Source organism: Phascolarctos cinereus, unplaced genomic scaffold, assembly GCF_003287225.1.
Source record: "Phascolarctos cinereus isolate Bilbo 61053 unplaced genomic scaffold, phaCin_HiC Scaffold_5;HRSCAF=322, whole genome shotgun sequence".
NCBI classification, from domain to species: Eukaryota; Metazoa; Chordata; class Mammalia; order Diprotodontia; family Phascolarctidae; genus Phascolarctos; species Phascolarctos cinereus.
This window is the reverse complement of record NW_027555958.1, coordinates 187363092-187383222: the sequence shown is the minus strand read 5'-3', so window position 1 is coordinate 187383222 and position 20131 is coordinate 187363092. Positions and strand designations below refer to the sequence as shown.

General features: G+C 36.7%; 1 protein-coding gene across 3 annotated transcripts in view; it reads left to right on the top strand.

The window, feature by feature from the left end:
- SH3BGRL2 (SH3 domain binding glutamate rich protein like 2) overlaps nt 1-19416 on the top strand; it is a 107900-nt gene extending 88484 nt beyond the window's left edge. For all 3 annotated transcript variants that reach the window (XM_078155273.1, XM_020975520.2, XM_020975521.2), the window contains one exon: nt 10483-19416. In XM_078155273.1, coding sequence (XP_078011399.1) covers nt 10483-10494 — 12 coding nt within the window. In that variant the 3' untranslated portion in view covers nt 10495-19416. The remainder of the gene's footprint in view (nt 1-10482) is intronic.
- Nucleotides 19417-20131: the final 715 nt, after the last annotated feature.

Sequence of the window (20131 nt, the reverse complement as noted above, 5' to 3'; positions counted from 1 at the left end):
AGGAGGCTAAGGCTAGTAGATGGCTTCAGTTGGGAGTTCTGAGCTGCATAGGGCTAGAGCCAATCAGGTGTCTGCACTAAACCTACTTCCAATATAGTGAGCCCCTGGAGAGCAGAGGTCCACCAGGCTGGCTAAAGAGGGATGAACTAGCCAAGGTCAGAATAATGGAACAAGTTAAAAACTTCTGTGCCAGTCAGCAGTGGGGTTGTGCCAGTATCCTTCTAGCCTGAGTGAGGTAGGGAGACCCAGTTTCAAAAAACAAAAACAAAGAACAAAAGTTAAAAATAGGCCCCATCGGTATACTTCTGGTATAAAGTGGAATTTTGTTTTTCATCATTTGAGCCTCCAGATGGTTGTGGGTGTTTTCCTTGCACATGTGTTAAGCAAAAACAAAACCCACACATACACATTTTAAAGGCTCTTAGAACTGTACTTAATATAGAACAGTTACGTGCTTGTTAAAATTCTAGTATCTATATAAAATTTCTCAGAAAAGGATCTTAAGAATACAAATTTATCTGCAAAGAACTAAAAATATGTGTTGTGGAATCATAAAAACTGGAAGGCAACTTGGTGGTTGTCTAATGCACCCTGCATTTGACCAAAACATTTCTTCTACCACATCACGAACAAATGATCATTCAGTCTATGCTTGAAGACCTTCAATAAGGGAGAATAGCAAATGGGCTAGTTTGGATGGCCAAAATGTACTTGAAGGGGAATAATGTATAAAAAAGCTCAAAAGTTAGGTTGAAGCTAGATTGGGCTTTAAATGTCAAGCAGATGAGTTTGTGTTTTATTCTAAAGGTAATGGGAGCCATTGGAGATCACTGGGCTGGAGAGTGATATGGTCAAACCTGTGCATTAAGGTAAATCACTTTGGTAGCTATATGCAGTATAGATTAGATGGGGGAAAGAGTTAAGTCAGGGATTCCAGTTAAGAGGCCATTGAAGTAGTTCTGATAAGAAAACAAGAGAACTACATTAGTAGGCCTCAACTAGGGTGATGGCCATTTGAGCAAAGAGAAGGTACAAGAAATGTGGAGGCAACTTACTGGATATGTGGGGTGAGGGAGAATGAAGAGTCAAAGATGTCTCCAAGGATGTATAGCTGGGTTACTGAAAAGATGGCTGTGTCTCAGCAGAAACAAGGAAATTCAGAAGAGGTTGAGGAAGATAAGGAATTCTGTTTTGGACATGTTGAGTTTGACACGCCTGCAAGGCATGCAGTTCGAAATGTTTGAGAGACAGTTCATGGTACAGGACTGGAGCCCAAGAAAATCAGGGTTAGATGTAGAGATCTGGGAGTCATCTGCATTTGAGGGGATTATTAAACCCATGGGAACTAATGAGGTAAGTGAAAGAGAACATATTGAGACGGAGCCTAGGAGTAAGCCCACATTTGGGAAATGATACCGATGAAGATCCTCAGAGGAGACTCAGCAGTTAATGTTGTACAGGACAGAAACTGAGAGAATACTGTCAGGAAAGCCCAGATAAGACAGTTTCCAGAGAAGGGGGGTTAACAGCATCAAAAGCATAAGAAAGATCAAATAGGATGAAAGTTGAGAAAAGGCCATCTGACTTGGCAATTTAAGGATAATCTCAGAGAGGCCAATTTCTGTTGAGTGGTGAAGTTGGAAGCCAGATTGTAAAGGGTTGAGAGGTGGATGAAAGGAGAGGAAATAGAGGTAACAAGAGTAGGACTTTGGCTTTGAAAGGGAGGAGAAATAAAAGAAGACAGTAGCTTGAGGTGATGTTAGTGGCAAGGAGATCAGGACATATTTGTAGGCATCAGGAAAGGAACCAGATGATAAGGAAAGATTAAAGATGAGAGAGAGAGTGAAATACGGGAGCCAAACAGAATTTCTAATCCCTCTTTTACATTTCAACCTTTTTAATACTTAAGACAGCTACCACATTCCCTTCCCCACTTTTCCTCACCAACTGTTGTCTTTTTCAAGCTGAATACCCCCAGTTCCTTCTGTCCTTTTATGGCATGGAGTCAAACCATTTCACTGTCCTGGTCACTCTGTTTTGAATGTGTTCTACTATGTTTATATGTTTCCTAAAATATAGTGCCCCAAAGTGATTAACCTGACCAGGGCAAAGTATGGAGAGTCATCATCTCCCTTATGCTGTATGCTAAGGCTGTCTTAATGCTGTCTAGGAAAACATTACACTTTTTTTTTTTACACTACCGTGCCACATTGTTGATTAATATTAGCTTGTGTTCCACTTTGACTCCCAGATCTTTTTCACAGGAACTGTTTTCTAGCTACATCTCCCCTATTCTGTGCTTGTCAAGTTGATATTTTGAACCTAATTTCAAATTTTTCATTTGTTCCTATTAAATTTAATTTTATTAGATTAGCTTCATTGTTCTGACTTGTCAAGAACTTTTTGGACCAGACTTTTTTTTATTTGATATGTCAACTGTCTCTTCATCTTTCAGTCATCTTATTTTCTCAAGGAGAGGAGTCCAACAAGAATCTGGAGAAAGGGAAGTGAGATTTTTCAGGCAGTCTCAAAAAGAAGCCCCCTCCCCCTTTTTGCCTAACTATCCTATTATTACTAGTCCACATCACTCCTTCTTGTCCTCTAGGTTCCTATCTGAGACTTTGTTAAATGCTTTGATAAAATCTAGGGAAACTCTGCCTCCTACATTCCTCTGATCTACTGATGTTTTTGATCTCTGATCTACTGGGGTTCTCTTATCTACTTTGTCAAAAAGGAAGATGAAGTTAGTCTGGCATAACCTGTTCTTGATGAAGCCATGTTCCTTTTAGTGATCACTTCTTAACTAGCCTCTTAATAATGTGTGATAGAATTTTCAGGGAATAAAGATCAAACTTACTGGTTTATAATTTGCATGCCCCCTGTTTCTCCTCTCCTTTTAAAAAAATCAGAATATTTGCCCTTTTCTAGACCTATGGCATCTTTCCCATTCTTTAGATGTTTTAAAAACCACTCAGCAGCTCAGTAATATAGGATGTACTTTATCCAGACCTGATGACATGAACTTATTGAAGACAGTTTGATACTGTTAAATAAGATGCTCATTTATTTTAGGTTTCCATTTTTTTTTTGCTTACCAATTTTATTCTTTCCTTCCCAGTTGCTAGACCATTCTCCTTGGAGGAAAAAAAGATAGAAGCCAAATAAGATTTGACTGGTTCAGCCTAATCAAAGTCATCTATTTTTACCCTCCTATCTATCTTGAGCAGTAGTCCAATCCTTTCTTTGATTTTTTTCTTGCCTTGAACATATCTCAAAAAGGATAAAAAAATTATTGTTCACGGTGGTTAAGGTGCACTTGATAAAAGTCTTGGAAGACCAAGTGTCATTTTCCTTTATGTTATTGTGATCATCATACAAATTATTCCTCTGGTTCTGCTTATTTCATTCTGCATCAATTCATACAAATCTTCCCAAGTTTCTTGAAATTTTTTCTGTTTGTCATTGGTTAAGTTATAACAATATGAAATTTAGTTATTGGCAGTGTTCCATCTTTCTTGAGCTGACTTCCCTTCAGAATATTAGACCATGGAATCCTACCTGTCCTTATTCTAAACCCTCTAGAAATTGCTCTTTTAAGAATTTGCAATTTTCTTTTTTTGTCATAAATTCTGTGACTGAGTATTCGCTTGTCCCAAAAAGGTCAGCAATCCCTTTTTCCTTGGAGGAATGTGCAGGACACAGAGATAAATGGACCCAATGACCTTCATGGCTCATTAAGTTCCATCAAAGGATGTGAGCACTTATTATTGTTGGTTCTCCTGTCCTCCAGAGATAAAAGGAATGTGTAATTCCTTTAAAAATACAAGGGCTGATTATTTTTTATTCATTATCAGATACATTTCTGTCAAAATTGTCCAGCAAATTAGAATAAAATAGAAATTTATATTAGTGTGTTGATTTATAATCATAGTATTGAACACTATTTTGGGCCAACAGAAGTTTGTCTGGGCAGGTAAAGGAAAAAGAAGTATGAATATCTGATTTCTCTGGAATGTCAGCCGTCCTATTTTATGGCATTTTCCAGTAATCTGGCATGTGAAATTGGTCTGATAATGACATGGGTCATTGATTATTTTTTGAGTGAACTATTCATGGCCCTGGGGATTAATAAACACTATATCATACTTTATTCTTATATAAAAGATGTGTTTCTTCTCTTCAGAAAAAGAAGCATATTTTCCCCCTATACAACTGTTCATTTTTATATTGGTAACTGATTTTCATTTTTAATTTTGCTTTCTGTCTCCATTTTGGAAATCATTTCATAGTAGTAATTTCTAGGCAGTTTTGACAAAAAGGGACAATAAAATAAGTCATTACTATAGTATTTCGGAATAAGTGTATTGAATTCCAAGATACACTGAGTGGAGATGGGATCAAAAGGATCCCATGAATCAACAAAATTGACAGAATGGCTTCTTTGGAAACTTTAGTATGACTCATTAATCAAGCCCATTGCAAGGTGATTAAGATGAAGCAGAAGGATATGCAAATTGGAAGTGACACTGATTTCTCTTTTTATGTATGGAGACAAATCTAGCTGTCTAAAAGTTACAGCCCTCAAATATATTTACTTATGGAGTTTTAGAATGGTGCCGTTTTGGTTCCTATAACATTTTGTGTAGGATCCAAAACAAACCATTAAGAAAAGAAGATCAAAACTTCAATTCAAGAGTCCAATTTAATGAACATTTATGAATCACCTACTGTGTTCAAGGCAGAGTGGCAGCATGGTATAGTGGATAGAGAGCTGATCTGGGAGCTGGGAAAACCTCGATTCAAGTCCTGCCCTGATATATACTGACTGTGACCCTGGACAAGTCTCTTAACCTCTCAGCACTCTAGGCTAGTCTCTAAAAATATAAACATTTTTTGGGGCTAGGCAATGGGGTTAAGTGGCTTGCCCAGGGTCACACAGCTAATAAGTGTTTTATTCCTGAGGCTGGATTTGAACTCAGGTCCTCCTGATTCCAGGGCCGGTGCTATATCCACTGCACCACCTAGCTCCACCCCCCCCCGGATATAAACATTTTTAAATAAAACTTTTTCCAGTTAAAAAAATAAGTTATCTCTGCCTCTCAACCTTGCCTCCACCCCAATCAGGAAAAACAAAACAAGAATAAAAACCAAATTCCCTCATTAGAATCTGAGACTCTTAAGTTACAAAGAAGGTGCCAGCCTCCATTGATAGAGGAAGTTTCCTTATCTGGGAGTTCCTTACACAAGTGAAATCACCGCGTCCAGTCCCTATTCAACAAATTTTTTTTTAAATTCTAAAATATTGTTTATTCTGTCTTTATCACATTCTTTTAAAATTTCTGTTTTGTGTACATTTTATAATTTACATGTTAGTACAGTAGTACATGTATATGATATATAAACAAATGTACATGTATTAGTGGTGCATACTCAGAATTTTTTCCTCCAAAAGAGTTTAGAGATCTTTGTAATAAGGGGAATACTGTGTACACATATATTTAGATAATCTGAGGAGGGCGAGAGCAGTAACTACCAGGGGGGTCAGGAGAGGATGCCCTTAGAAGGTGACAGCTGAGCTGAACAGTGAAGGACACTAATGATGCTGAGAGGCCAAAAAGAGGCAGTGTTGGGAGATGGCCTTACCGAAGGCACACAGGAGAGAGATGAGATGCTGCCTTTGGAAACAGCATCGAGGCCAGTTTATCTGGTGCATGGACTAAAATGAAGTGTGTGCAATGGGAGGATGGGGCCAGATTGTGAAGGACTCTAAATGCTGAGCTGATGGGTTAGTATTTTGTCCTGAAAGGGAAGAGGCTACTGAAGATCACTGAGTGAATGTTGTGGAGATGAAGAAAGTGCCTTCGGAAATATATTTCAATCTAATTCACTTGTGTGTTCCAAATGTAAGTGTGTGTATACCTATTCATATATATACACACACACATATATATACATACATACATATATGTGTGTGTGTGTATATGTATATACATGTATGTATACACATATAAATATATAAAAAAATCTCCAGTTCACCTTACAATCTGAGATCTACTTGAGTATGTGTGTGTGAAAGTGCAAAAAACACAGAACATTAACCCCAGTTGCACTGTCTTTCTGCCCCTTAGCAGAGGCAGTTAGGTGGTGTAGTGGATAGAGCACTAAGCCTGAAGTTAGAACTAATGGAGTTAAAATCTGACCTCAGACACTAACTAGCTGTGTGACCCTGGGCAGGTCACTTAACCTCTGGTTCAGTTTCTTCAACTGTAAAATGGAGATAATAGTAATACTTTCCTTCTAGGATTGTTGTGAAGATCCAGTGAGATAATCTCTGTAAAGCTCTTAGCACAGTGCATAGCACATAGTAGGAGCTTAATAAATACTTGTTCATTTCCCTCATCCCCCTATATCAGGAGTTCTTAACCTGGGGTTATCCATGAATTAAAAAAAAATTTTGATAGCTGTATTTCGATATAATTGATTTCCTTTTCAATCCTGTGTGATTTATTCAGAGAAGGGACCCATAGTTTTCACACACTGCCAAAGGGGATTGTGACACAAAATATTTTTAATATCTTCATATGCCTCTCTTTGAAGTGTGAGGGCAATATACAGTATTCACATTTCTTCTGTACCCCTTCCACTATTTATTGGGAGGCAGTGTGGAGTAGTGGAAAGGGCTCTGGATTTGTAGTCAGAAGAAACCTGGATTCTTATCTTTTCCTTGATAACTTACTAGCTGTTTAACCATGGGCATGTCACTGAACTTTTTTGAGCCTCAGTTTCTTCATCTGTAAAGTTGAGTAAATAATACACTATATACTGTTCAGAAAGTGCTTTATTAACTAACCTTAATGCACTTTACAAGAGGGAGCTGCTATTACTACAAACCTAGAAGCAATCCTGTCAGATTTAGTGCATTGCTCTAGAAAGAACACTGGCTCTGGATTCTGAAGACCTAGGTTCAAATCCCAACTTTGATGTTTACCGCCCATGTGACCTTGGGTAAATTACTTACATTCTGAGGGCCTTAGTTTCCTCATCTGTAAAACGAAATGATTGGACTCCAAAATTAAATAATGTGACCTCTGAGGTTCCTTGGAGTTCCAGATTTGTAATCTAAGTCAACCTCTCTGGGCCTCAGTTTCCTCATTCATAAAATGAAAGAGATGACCTCAGAGGTCCCTTCTAGCTCTAACTCTCTGGTCCTATGATCACAAGTCATTTAGCCTCTCTAAGCCTTAATTTCTTCAACTGTAGAATGAGGGAGGTAACTAGATAGCCTCAGATGTCCCTTCTAACTTGAGTGCTATGATCCATTTTGGACCATTTTGACTATGGGGACCTGGGCCAGACTTTGCATCTCTCAAAACAGTCCTGGCCAGTGGTTAGAGTAGCAACTCTTCCCCAATGATTTTCATGTATCATACTGACAATAGAGCTTCTCTGAAGGGTACAGTTGTTTGTACCTCCAAATACAGGTATCCTTTCCATAATACAAAGTCACTTATAAGTTTAAGCTTTCTTAAATTTAAACAAAAATTCACTTTGCAGAAGAGTATCTGCCCAAGCTTAATCAACTGTTCTCCATGCTGCTACTGCCAGCTGGAGAGTTTGGCTTAACTCTTTGTCTCTGGTTAGCCCAATCAACTGCTGGTTCCCAACAATGAAAGCACCTTACCAGGGGCTAGAAGCATTGTCTTAAGCTCCTGCCTTTGTAATGTATCAGAGGCACAAAACATTCTAACCTCATCCTGTCCCTGCCCATGTAGGCCTGAGATAAATATTTGTTGAATTGAATAATGAGGCTATCAGCCAGTAACACCAAGTAAATCAAACAAACTGAACATAAAGTTGGGCTGATTTTTCGGTTGGGCACACTGTATTGATATATGCTTGTCATTGTCAGGCATTAGTTTCTTCTAACAGGCTCCAATCTGAAGCAAAGGTTAGACTTGAGCTTTGTTGTCTCATAGAATATGGAAAACAGAACACTATAAATGTCTTCCAAGTATTTGAGGGCTGTCATGGAAGGGAGGTAAGGCTCATTCTGCTTAATCACAGAGGGTAGAAGGAGGAACAATGGATGAGAGATGTAGAGAGGCATATTTTCTCTTGACATAAGGAAAAAGTTCCTAACAATTAGAATTGTCCTATAGTAAAATGTGCCCTGAGTTCCCCTTCCTCTTTTTTTCAAACATAAACTAGTTAATTACCTGTTGAATATTTTGTAGAGAGAATTCTTGCTCCAAGCAAAGGTTGGACCAGGTGATTGCAGAGAGGACCCTTCTAACCCTGCTATTCTATGATTCTATGACCTGAGGGTACTATCAAGTCAAGTCAACAAGCATTTATTAAGCACTTACTCTGTTATGGGTCCTGTGCTAAGCCTTGGGGATACAAATGTAAACAAAAATAAAGACAGTCACTTCTTTCAAGAACTTTACCTTCTAATGGGTGAGACAACATATAACAGGGAGCTGTAGGTGATAGTGGCTCAGGGGCAAAGTGGTTAATGGTGATAAAGTCCAGAGGATACAGAATGGCAGATAGAGGCCCTTCCTCAAAATGGAGGTTGCAAAAAATACTCACCAATGAGAAATGGTGTGGAGAGGCCACTGGGTTAGGAGAAGACATCTTGAGGCATTGTGGCTGTAATTATAACAAACTATATAGGTGTTTCTAGATATGTGGTAAAAGAGACAGTAAGTTCAAATGATGGAAAAGCACAAAGCAAAAAAAAAATACACAATTTCACTTGGATGTAAAATTAGAATTGGTAAGTGATTTGAAGTTGGGTAATAGTGGGAAGAATGAGTGGGTAGTGTACAGTAAAACACATCCAGTCTGCCAGTTTGGGGTGCTAAAATTTATTTTTATTTTGTATTTTTTTTTATTTAGTGCCGTATAGTTGTTAATGTTTTAGTATTATTAATACATTATAGAAAACATATTTTTTCTTCCTTTAGTTTTTTTTTTTTGAGGCAATAGAGGTTAAGTGACAACTATTAAGTGTTAAATATCCAAGGCCGGATTTGAACTTAGGTCCTCCAGACTTCAGGGCATTGTACTACCTAGCTGCCCCATTTAGCTTTGCTTTTAAAAATCTTGTTTGGTGCAGATTTATGTAAGGTTTTTATTATATTCAGGTAACAAAATTTTTCTAGGAGAACATTACCTTCTGATTCTTTATGAAAGCCAAATAGAAATGAGATTTAATGAGAATTCATTTTACAGCAGTACTGAAATGTATTTATTCCATTAAGCTAGGATACCTGCCAGGTGGTTCTAAAAATGTTTCCCTTCATAGCAGTCTGTGTAACCCTGTCAGTAGGTGTTAAAGCCACAAAAGAACTAATTTTCACTTTCCAAGTTCCTGAGTAGAAGAGAAACCCTTACACTTCCAGTGAAAGACATGAAAAGGAAAAAAAATAAAAACCTAAATTCTGTTTATTTAAGGACAGTGGGCTTTGACTTGCAGACTTAAATAAGGAAGAAATTCCAAAAGCAAAGCACTTTCTTCTCCAAAACTTGACCCCTCATTAAAACCGTGCTTGAGTTTTGGATTCCATTAACCGGAACACACGGATTAACAGATGGTTTATAAAGTAAGATACTTTGGGAGGTCTTTGTTATAGTCTGAGGTCCTGTAGATACATCAATATCCATGAAGAAAAATCTCTGGAAAGGAATTGTATCATGGAACATAGGGATGGCACATTTTATGGGAACAAACATTTGTCTGTTGTTCCCAGTAGGATATAAAAGCTATTTGAGGGAGTGGATTGAGTTGTTTTTGGCTTTGTGTTCATAGTTAGTTTTTGGCACTTTTTAAAATTTTGGATCTAGTCTTGTGATTCCATTCTTTTCACATGGAGACTTCCCTGGTTTAGAAACTTCCTCTACTAATACAGAACAGCAACTCACCTATAACTTGAAGCCTTAGTTGCCTGAAACACTGAGAAGTTAAGCTACTTGCCAAGGGTCATATAGCTGGTATATGTCATTATTCCTGATACTAAGGCTGGCCCTCTCTGTACTATAATTGTTTACCCATTAATAGGAAATATGAACTGAGATTAGGCCAGTTGGGGACAGGTTAATTTTATCTTACTAAGTTTAATAAATTAAAGTTTGTTTAATTGAATTGAATTGCTATTACACACCTGCTGTGTTTTTCTTTTCTTTTCCTTTTGGTTACAAAACTCAGGTTTTACCTCATGGATTAGTTTATGGAATATAAGCTCCTTGAGGGCAGAGACTATTTCATGTTTGTCTCTGTGAGCACATTGCTTGGCACACAGCAAGCACTTAATAAATTCTTATTGATTAATTTATCATTTTTTCACCAAGGCAATATCTCCTGCCATGAAAATGTCACAGAGCAAAAATGGTGGGTTGGAGGTGGGAAATGCTTATTTTGCATTTCAATAGAATATAACAAATCATGGTTGTCTGTGTTTACTTTCTTTTCCCATCTAGGCAGAGCCCTAAGAGTGGAAAGAAAATGAAGAAGGCAGAAGCACATTTGGAAGAGCAAGCGTGGTGTTCAGCAACAGCCGCTTCCCTAATGGATCACTGTGATAAAAGCCACGTGAATCATCAGCACTTTGCTTGCCACTGAAGAAGTGCTTTCCAAAGATGTGGGACCACTGGGCATTACAAAAATCTATAAAAAAAAAAATTGGCCATATGGTGGATTGTTCCTTATTTTCTGATTTACCTACATTTGATGAGATGTCTTGGGGGAGTCTTTTACTGGGTACTGATAGTCTTTCTTCATAGTTTGAAAGATAAGTAGATGGCAGTCACCAGATGATAAATGTAGCATCCCTACAATATTGCAGTGTATGCCCATATTAGTTAGACGTGCTTTTCTTTAAGCTAATGCTGCCCAGATCATGTTCTTAAAATTAGTTTATTAGGATATTTGCATCTCTTGAGCCAGGAAAGGGGGAAAATGATGCTTAGAACAATCAGGGTGATGAAGAAAAATGGCTCATAACGAGGAATGGTGATATTTCTACTATTTGTAAATACCACATAAATATAATCTTTGGTGTTATAGCCTGCTTACTGTAATAGTAGCTCTTCAAGCTATAAAAAATGATTCTAAGTTCATTGTCACGGTGAAACATACAAGTGATTTGAATTGAGGAAAATCTTGCTGGAGTATTGAAAACTCTAATGCTATGTTAGAAAATATTAGGGTTTTTTTTTCCTCTTCAGAGAACTTTTCCACTTAAATGCCATGAAATGCTTGACAGAAATGTTTTAAAATCTGAAGGCCATGCGCTAATTTAATCAAAACTTTATAAGAAAGTTGTTTAACTTACATCTGAAAGTTTTGTGACTACAGAGATGTATTGCATATGTATGTGTGTGTATATACATATTTATATATACACATGCAGATCTATACGTATATACCCCCACATATATTTTTAGTGTACCCTTCCCCAATAGCTACTTATTGTCTCTTGTAAAGGGATTATATTTTTTGAAAAGGGAGCACTTGGTTAGATATATTTTGTGTAGCCATTGATGAGTCATATTAAATGATACTAATACCTCTACATAAGTGAATATTTCTTTCTATGTAACCTTTCCTCTAACCCTGCTTTTCCTGGGCCCTACTCTAACCTTAACCTATTTTAAAATTTAAGCATTTCAACTTAATGCAGATAAATACAGGTTTCCTACTAATCCTGACCTCAAGGATAAGTTTGTAGACTATGCATTTACAAGAGGATTGCTTTATGGCATGCAATATCTTTTCACTCCCACTTGGAGCAGCTGCTCATAAACTTTATGAGGTGGTCCTCCCATTTGGGCAGGTGTGCTTTTCTACATCTTAGTATTCTTGATGTAAACAACTTGTATTTTTATAGTAGGTGATAGCTAAGTATGAGACTTCCTTGCATGGGACGTGTTCTTTGCATAGGGCATCTTTTCTGAGCACCCTGGAAAAACTCCTTGATGTGAATACAGATACACACGCGCGCGCGCGCGCACACACACACACACACACACACACACACACACACACACGTACAGGACTATGTGAGCTATTAGGCCTACTCCCAGAGAACTGACACAGTTGCGACCGTGAGCAGTAAGTTTATACAAAATTGAAAGAGCAGCAGACATGCAATCAAGTCTGTTTCAAAAGTCCCTATGTGATTTATTCGGTGGAAAGCATTTCACAGAACTTGGTGAAGACTAAAACTAGACTCTCAGACTAGATATTTGTAGTCCAGCACTTTAACCAAAAAAAAAAGAAAAAAAATTCAATATTCATTTCTATTTCATAAAAACTAGAGACTTGATCCAGGATCGATCCAAATAAAAAGGTTAGTTAGGAAGCTTGCATGTGATTGGTTGGTTGGCAGTGAGTAGGGTGAAGGTCAAACCCTATTACTGTGAATTCCAAGGGCTTATCCAGGAACTTTGCCTAATTAAGTATTGGTTGAATATATGAGCCCTATACTGCAATTTTAAAACTTTTTGAAGAGGTGTTTATTCGATGTAATGGGATTTAATCCATACTCCATTTCATTAAACCTTGCAAACAACAAAAACAACAAAGGTAAGGTTGAAGGACAAGGGTGAGGCTGGATTCTTGGAGCTTTGTGACCAATGGCATGTGCCTAGAAAAAATAATGTCCCAAATTAGATGTTTCCCCTATGAATTCTTAATTTTCCATAGTAAATCTGGCATGTTCATACTAAATGAGTGTTTTTCTGAATTCATTTGACATGCAATATCCATCATTTGCTTTGTTAATTAAATAGTAGAAGAAGATAGATCAGACAGTACATTAGTTCCAGTGAATAATTAATTTTTGGAAATACATTATCTATATTAGGGCCATCGAGGGATGAACTTACTGTTTTAGGGTACTGCAAGTCACCTAAACATTGTGTCTATGAAATAGCTATTTAATATATAGGCTAGGAGCAACCAAACCACCAAATGACATACTTATCATGACCTTCTTTCTCTTACTTTCAATTAAATTCAATACTTTTTTTTAAAGCACTTACTATGCTCTAAATGTGAGGGGCAATAAAATGAAAAATAGCATAGTCCTGCCCTCAAGGAGTTTATAGTCCAACACAAGAATAAAATACATTTATGAATATTTATGTCACAAGGTAGAATTGGATAAGGGAAGAAGTGGAGTAAGCTAGACAAAGTACTTTAAGAAATATGAGGAATAAACGATCATGCTCTATTGAAGTCAATGAAAGCTTCATCTAAGAAGGGGCACTTGAGCTGGGCCTTGAAGAAAGAGAAATATTTTAACAGACACAACTTTGATGTAGATGAAACACTTTAATTATCATGAGATTGTGGTGGCCAATGTCTTTAAAACCAAGGTTGGGGAGGAATTATGATTATGGGAACTGCAGTTATAAATTTCAAATGTTAGAACAGTCATTAAAAGAAAATTCTCAAATGAGTTCCTGTTAGAAACAATTTTAGGGCAAAAGAGGTTTGATGGAGAAAAATCAAATTCTGTGACTTTTTATCATATTCCCTAGACCCTTCTGTTGCTGCCAGAATGTTAAATAGAATATTTAGTTAAGGAAAGTTTTGCTTTTTCAGGTTTTAAGTGTTATATCAGATATCAAAACAGACAAGAAGAATTACCTTTGACTGCAAAACAGAATTCAGATTTTTTTACATAAAAAATTCCAATTTGACATTTGACATTTTCTTTATAATGATTTAAAAGTATAGCAAGGTAAGCTGGCTATATACTCTGTTTTCACTTCTCTTTACAAGTGTTTTTCATTTTACTGTCACTCTCCATACTTCTTTGTAGCCGCTATTGCTGCTTTTGTCTTTAGCTTTGTTTGTCTGCTCATAAAATAAGTCACATACCTGGTGGTAAATCTAGCAGCAAAAGAATGTATGTGAACTGCTTTAAAACATATATTGAAATAGGGAGTGTCCTCCTGCCAACCATTTTCCCCACCTACACCAATTTTGTACAGTTTTTGTATAAAGCAAAACTTCCACTTAGGTATAGTTGTCTGCCATATTTCAACTAGCCACATGCCTTTAGCCTAACTGCTAAAGACTCAGTCATATAAACAGTGTAATGAAAGGAGAAGTCAGTGAATAGGACCCTGGGAAAAAAGTTTGGCTTATCTCAGAAAACCATCAATCAATACTGCACAAAGCAGCAGTAATTGTGTCAGCCCCTCTGTTTTTCGATCAGTGATTCCTTGGCTGCCTGAGCACACAGATGCTGTGTAGTTGGTGAATATTTTTCCTCCTGTTAAGATAGCAATATAAATTAGTGGATAAAATTCTGGGCTTAGAGTTGGGAAGACAGGTTCAAATCCTTGGCTTGACACTAGCTGAGTGAGAGTGAGAGTGAGCGTGTTACTAATCTATATGTTCCTAAGGCAACTCCTAGGACTCTCTACTAAGTAAATGATATGTGAGTCATTGGGGTTTTGATCTGCAGAAGCTGAGGGAGTTCCTGCACTCGGGACTTTCCCTACGCTGATGAAATCACACATTCACATATCCAAGTAACAGAGACCGAGGGAAATATTAACTTGTAGGAGAAATGCAGTACCTTTTGTTCAACATGTCATTTTAAGAATAGCAATACCTGAAATTCCTCCCATCACTCAATTATAACCACTGATATTGGTCAATTATATTCTCTCATTGCATTGTGGTGTCATGGAAACAGCTCCATTTAACCTTGGGCAAAACCTGGATCCAACTTTCCTCATTTGTAGAATGAGATTGAACTAGGTGACTTTTAAAGGTCCTTTCCAGCTCTATATGAACTTGTGATGTTATCAATCAACAAGTAAATGTATGAAGGCAGCTTTGGAGGCACGGTGGTAGAGTGATGACTTGGAGTCAGGAAGGCTTGAGTTTGAATCCTACCTTAGACACTTAACTAGCTGTATATCTTACTAGCAATGTGCAAATCTGCCTCACTTTTCTCATCTGTAAAATGATGATGATAGTAGCACCTATCACCTCACAGAGTTCTGGTGAGGCTCAAAGGAGTTAGCATGTAAACTGTCCAACCTTAAGGTGCCATATAAATATTAGCTTAAATGCTAGTTATTGTATATTAGGTGCTAGAGATAACAAAGGCAAAAAATGAAACAATCTCAAGAACCTTGCATTCTATTGGGAATGAATCTTGGTAGGGGAGGAAGAAGGAGGTTAGGGCAGTTTTAAGACTTGTCATGTCTTCACTACCTCCAAATCACAGACAGGGGAAGGGACTAACCAAAAGGCTGCTGTTACAGAGAACTCTCTCTCTCTATTCAATTTGTGCGATAGGGAACTGCTGCCAAATAAATCTTTATCACAATGCAGAAATTACAGAGGTAAAAACCTAGACTTTATTATGCTTAAGCATAGTGTCAGGATTTAGAAAAATAACACTGAACAAAGAATGGAGTTTCAGACAAAGACTTTATAGAGAAAAACTGCATCAGAGAGACAGGAATATTTTTTTAAACATACAACAATCTTTATGGCCTTGAAGTTCACACAGATCTATTCAAATGTTCGTTATCTCATGCTTCCTTCAGTTAAGGTTGAACAAACTAAGAACAAGTTAGTAAAAAGACTGTTACAGATTTAAATACCGAGTTTACGAAATCCTGCACTTCCAAAACTGTAAGGCTATATTCTAAAGAAGTCACAGTAGGCTTATTGAGGGGGAGAGATTTACACGGGGAAGAGATTTCCATGTCACAAAGATAACCAAAGGTTCAGCATCAGGGAAATTATTCCACGATTTAAGTTAGCCAAATCACTTTGGCAGGGTTTAAAATTCTTTGTAGATGCTGTATTCCCTTCTTCTTCTCTCAGTTTCTTATCTCAGAAATATAAGAAGTCTTCCCTTAATGCTATCATTCTATGAGTCAGGTTTTAGCCAGATGAGGTTAATATGAACAGGAAACATTTCAGTTAGCCAAATGTTCCAGGAGGAATGGCATAATAAAATTGAATAAAAGGAAATAAATTCTCATATTACTAATGATACAAATAGATACCAAAACCACTAAGACAAATGTGATCAATACCATGGTCTAGTTTTTCCAAGTGAAATTAGACTATAAAATCCAGGCCAAAAGGAAGTAGTTTATAATTTTTGTTGCTACTCTGAAATGAGGAATTGAGCATGTATTTTCTAATTACAAGTCAAAAGAATGACATTTCTAGTAGAAACGCTCTGTGAAGATGACTTCCACAAGTATGTCAAGGAAATTAATTTCTTTTGTTAACTAAAAAAATAGCAGTTATGTTTCAATATAATAAGGATCCTGATATGTTGGTATAGGAACTCTTTTCCCCAACTCAGATTCTAATTGGTCTATAGCTTAAGTTTTAGAGTGATGCCCATTGCTCATTGAAAGTAAAAAACTTGGGTTCATAGGGCTAGTAAATTTCAGAGGCAGAATTTCAACATTGGTCTTCTTGACTCCAAGCCCAGTGCTTTATCTGCAGTCATACTGCCTCTCTAACAATTTATATTATTTGCAAATGATGTTAATTTTCAGTCCTCTACGTGCAAACAAAGGTGCTTAGGAAGTTGTCAGTGTATCTGAAAGACAGAATAGGGTCTTTGCTCATGCTTTCATTTCTTCATTAGAAATCGAAGTCATTAGAATTACAAATTGATTTGCTACTATTGAATTTCAGTGAAAGAAAATCTTTGTATAAACTAGAAGTGTGTATCTGTGCACCTTTGCTACATGCCCACATGCATGCTGGGCATGTAACTGCAGGAAGATTCACAAATAGGCAAAATATATTTCTTCTACATTAAAAAAACATGAAGGAGATTATTTGCTTAAAGCAGGAGTTCTTAACCTGGGTAGATTTCAGGGGGGCACTATGAACTTGGAAAGGGGAAAAATTGCATCTTTACTTCAATATAATCGGTTTCCTTTATATTTTATGTATGTATTCCTATGTATTTATGCATGTGAAGACATAATTCTTAGAAAAGGTCCATAAGTTTTACCAGACTCTAGTGGAGCCATGACACAAAAATAGTTAAGATCCTCTTGCCTTAAATTATTGGAAATTTAAATAACTTAATTCAATAATAATCAACTGAATGAAAGTATTTAAACACTATACTGAATGCCTCTTATGTATGCAACTTACATGAGTTCATCATTGGTTAGTTTATGTCAGGGATGTGAAACTGGATGAAAGTTGTATCCTCTGTGGGACTTATTGAACCAAGGGGTCAATATTGGTAACAGTTAAGACATTGGTATTTGAAAGCTCATTGGCTTTAAAATGTTGGGACTTAATATTTCTAATGGACATATATATACTATATATATAAACACATACACATACATATGAATATATACACATTATATATATATATACACACACACATATATATATACAAATACTTTTTTAGTGATAAAATTGAACGTATTTTATATTTTTATTGTTACAGAGTAATAGAATACTGGACTTGGTGTCAGGAAGACGAGTTCAAATTCTCCTACAGATACTTACTAGTTTTGTGACCCTGATACACTTAACCTGTATCAGCCTCATTTATCATTCATCATTTATAAAAAAGAGATTATAATTGTAATTACCTAATGGGGCTGTTAGGATCAAATGAGATGATAGGTAGAGATATATCTTCATATCTATCTAGATGTAAGATCTATATCTGTATATAGATATGAGATATCTATGTAAGATCTGATTATCTATCCATCCGTCTATCTAATCTATCTATCCATCTATCTATCTATCTATCTATCTATCTATCTATCTATCTATCTATCTATCTATATCTCACTTCAGACCTTAAGGCACTATATAAATGTTAGCTATTTTCTTCATCATTTTCATTATTATTACTATTATTGGACTGTTTTCTGTTTTGTCTTTGTATCCTGAGTGCCTTGTACATTTTTTGTGAGGAGACCAGAATTGTGATTTCATAGCTCACATACTTGTTAGCCCATAGCTTATAGGTGAGGATAGCTACTCTATAGATGCAAGTTGGAAACTTCTCTACCATTTATTGACTTAAGAGAGTTGCCTTGTACATGGCAGGTACCTGAGAAATGCAGGCATGGTTAGGTGGCACAGTGGAGTTTTGGAATGAGTGGAGTTTTGGAAGATCAGTTCAAATTCTGTCTCAGACACCTACTAGTTGTATGATCTTGGGCAAGGTATTTAGCCTCTTTCTGCCTAAGTTTCCTTATTTATAAAGTTGGGATAATAATAGCATCTACCTCCCGTGGTTGTTGTGAGGTTCAAATGAGATAACACATAAAGCACTTTGCAAATCTTAAAGTGTCATTATTATTGTTGATTTGGATACCTTAAAAACCACTAACAGGAAAAAAGTGGAAGTATTTGGCTGTGAATTAAAACTAAAATTCTCCACATGCAGTTTTTTTTTTCATGAAGAGAACTTTAGTACACAAAAGACAGAAACATCCATCACTTGGGTAATGTAAGTGAAAGTTCTATACCAACCTCTAAAATTGAATTTACAGTAGAAAGATAAATGCCTCTAAAAGCCTGTACCATGTGTTTTGACGGGATCTTTTCTTTTTCAGTCAATGCTTTCAGTAGAATACGTGGGGAAATATCTTCTGGACTGTAATTCTCTAGTACAACTGCCAAGATAAAATGCCCCTCTGGTTTTAGATTTTCTTGCTGTAGTTGCTCATAGCAGGTTTTCTTTCTTTTTTAAAGAGAATCAAGATCTACCTTTTCTCCTGTGTAAACAAGTAATGCATATGTGTTTTTATAGCATGTGACAGCTGTCTATATATCGTATTTCCTAGAATTCTACCTCAGTACTCTGGTTTTTACATTATTTTATAAAACATTTCTTCCTTCTCATGAATCATTTAGTGCTCATGGGCCCAATCAGTGGGGTTTTTTTTTTTTTGGAAGGAATGTGTTTAATAGGTCAGCTTCAGACACCATTAATAATATGCAGGACAGGAGAATATAATCCTAGAATAATTTCTCTGGAATTCCTAAGATATTAGCTCCCTGTGTCTGGGGAAAGGCCATGTCACTAATCACTGTTACCCATTCTCCTGGTCAAATAACCAGAAATAACCAGAGGAGGTTGGGAGGGGAATTGTATTTTGATTTTGGTCTTTATCACAGTGTATGGGAAGCTAGAATAGTTTAAAATGTCTTGGTAATATTATTTTATTCTGAGGTTCCACCTAAAATGAAAATATGACTGGTAGGTTTATTATGATCCTGGCAAGGTAAGAGGCAGGGTAGCTACTGTAATTGTCATCTGAACTCTTCTAATCATACTCCCATAGCTCTGGATTTTGTTTTTGTGTTTGTATTCCCAGCACCTAATAGTGAGTAGTTGCTTAATAAATGTTTGCTGAATGGAATTTAGTTGAATTATTTAAGTTTTGTGATGCCAGTGAACAACCCGCCTTTGGGTCTGTACTTGACTTTTTGACTTCTTTTTTTCCCCTTTCACCAGCTCATGTTTCAAAGCTGTCAAATTCAAATGCACACAAACCAGTATATGTTAATTTGCTTCAGCCTTCTGCATGTGGGTTCAGGTTTTCAAGCTCTCTTGTTTTCCTTCCTGTCAGCTTGTTTCATGTTGTGTGCCAGTGACATCACTGAGGCTCCAGTATTAACAAACTGCACTAGCTTAGCCAGGTCCAGAAACAAGCACCACCCAGTCTGGCCCAGTCCAGGGACTGTCTTCTTTATAGCTCAGGCCTAAATGCCATATAATTTGGGGCCACCTGGGTGATCCAAGACTATACTTGTCATTTTCCTATCTTTCTTTCCATTCATCTTTAATGGCAAGCTACCCAGGGACCACTTACTCCTTGTCACCACACACTGACCAAGGCTAATAGCTGAAATGATGTTAAAGGCATTATTTTCCACTTTTCAAGACAGTCTTGGAGTCAGAAGAAATTGTGTTTTGAACTGCAATTCCCATTATTATATTTTTGAGGCACCTAATAAATATTTATCATTATTATCCCATCACAGTTAGAAATGGAAAAAAAAATTAACACTGACAGCTTTTCCATTCTAGCCCCAGATAGGCCATGCAAACAAAATCTTTGAAGATAGGTATTT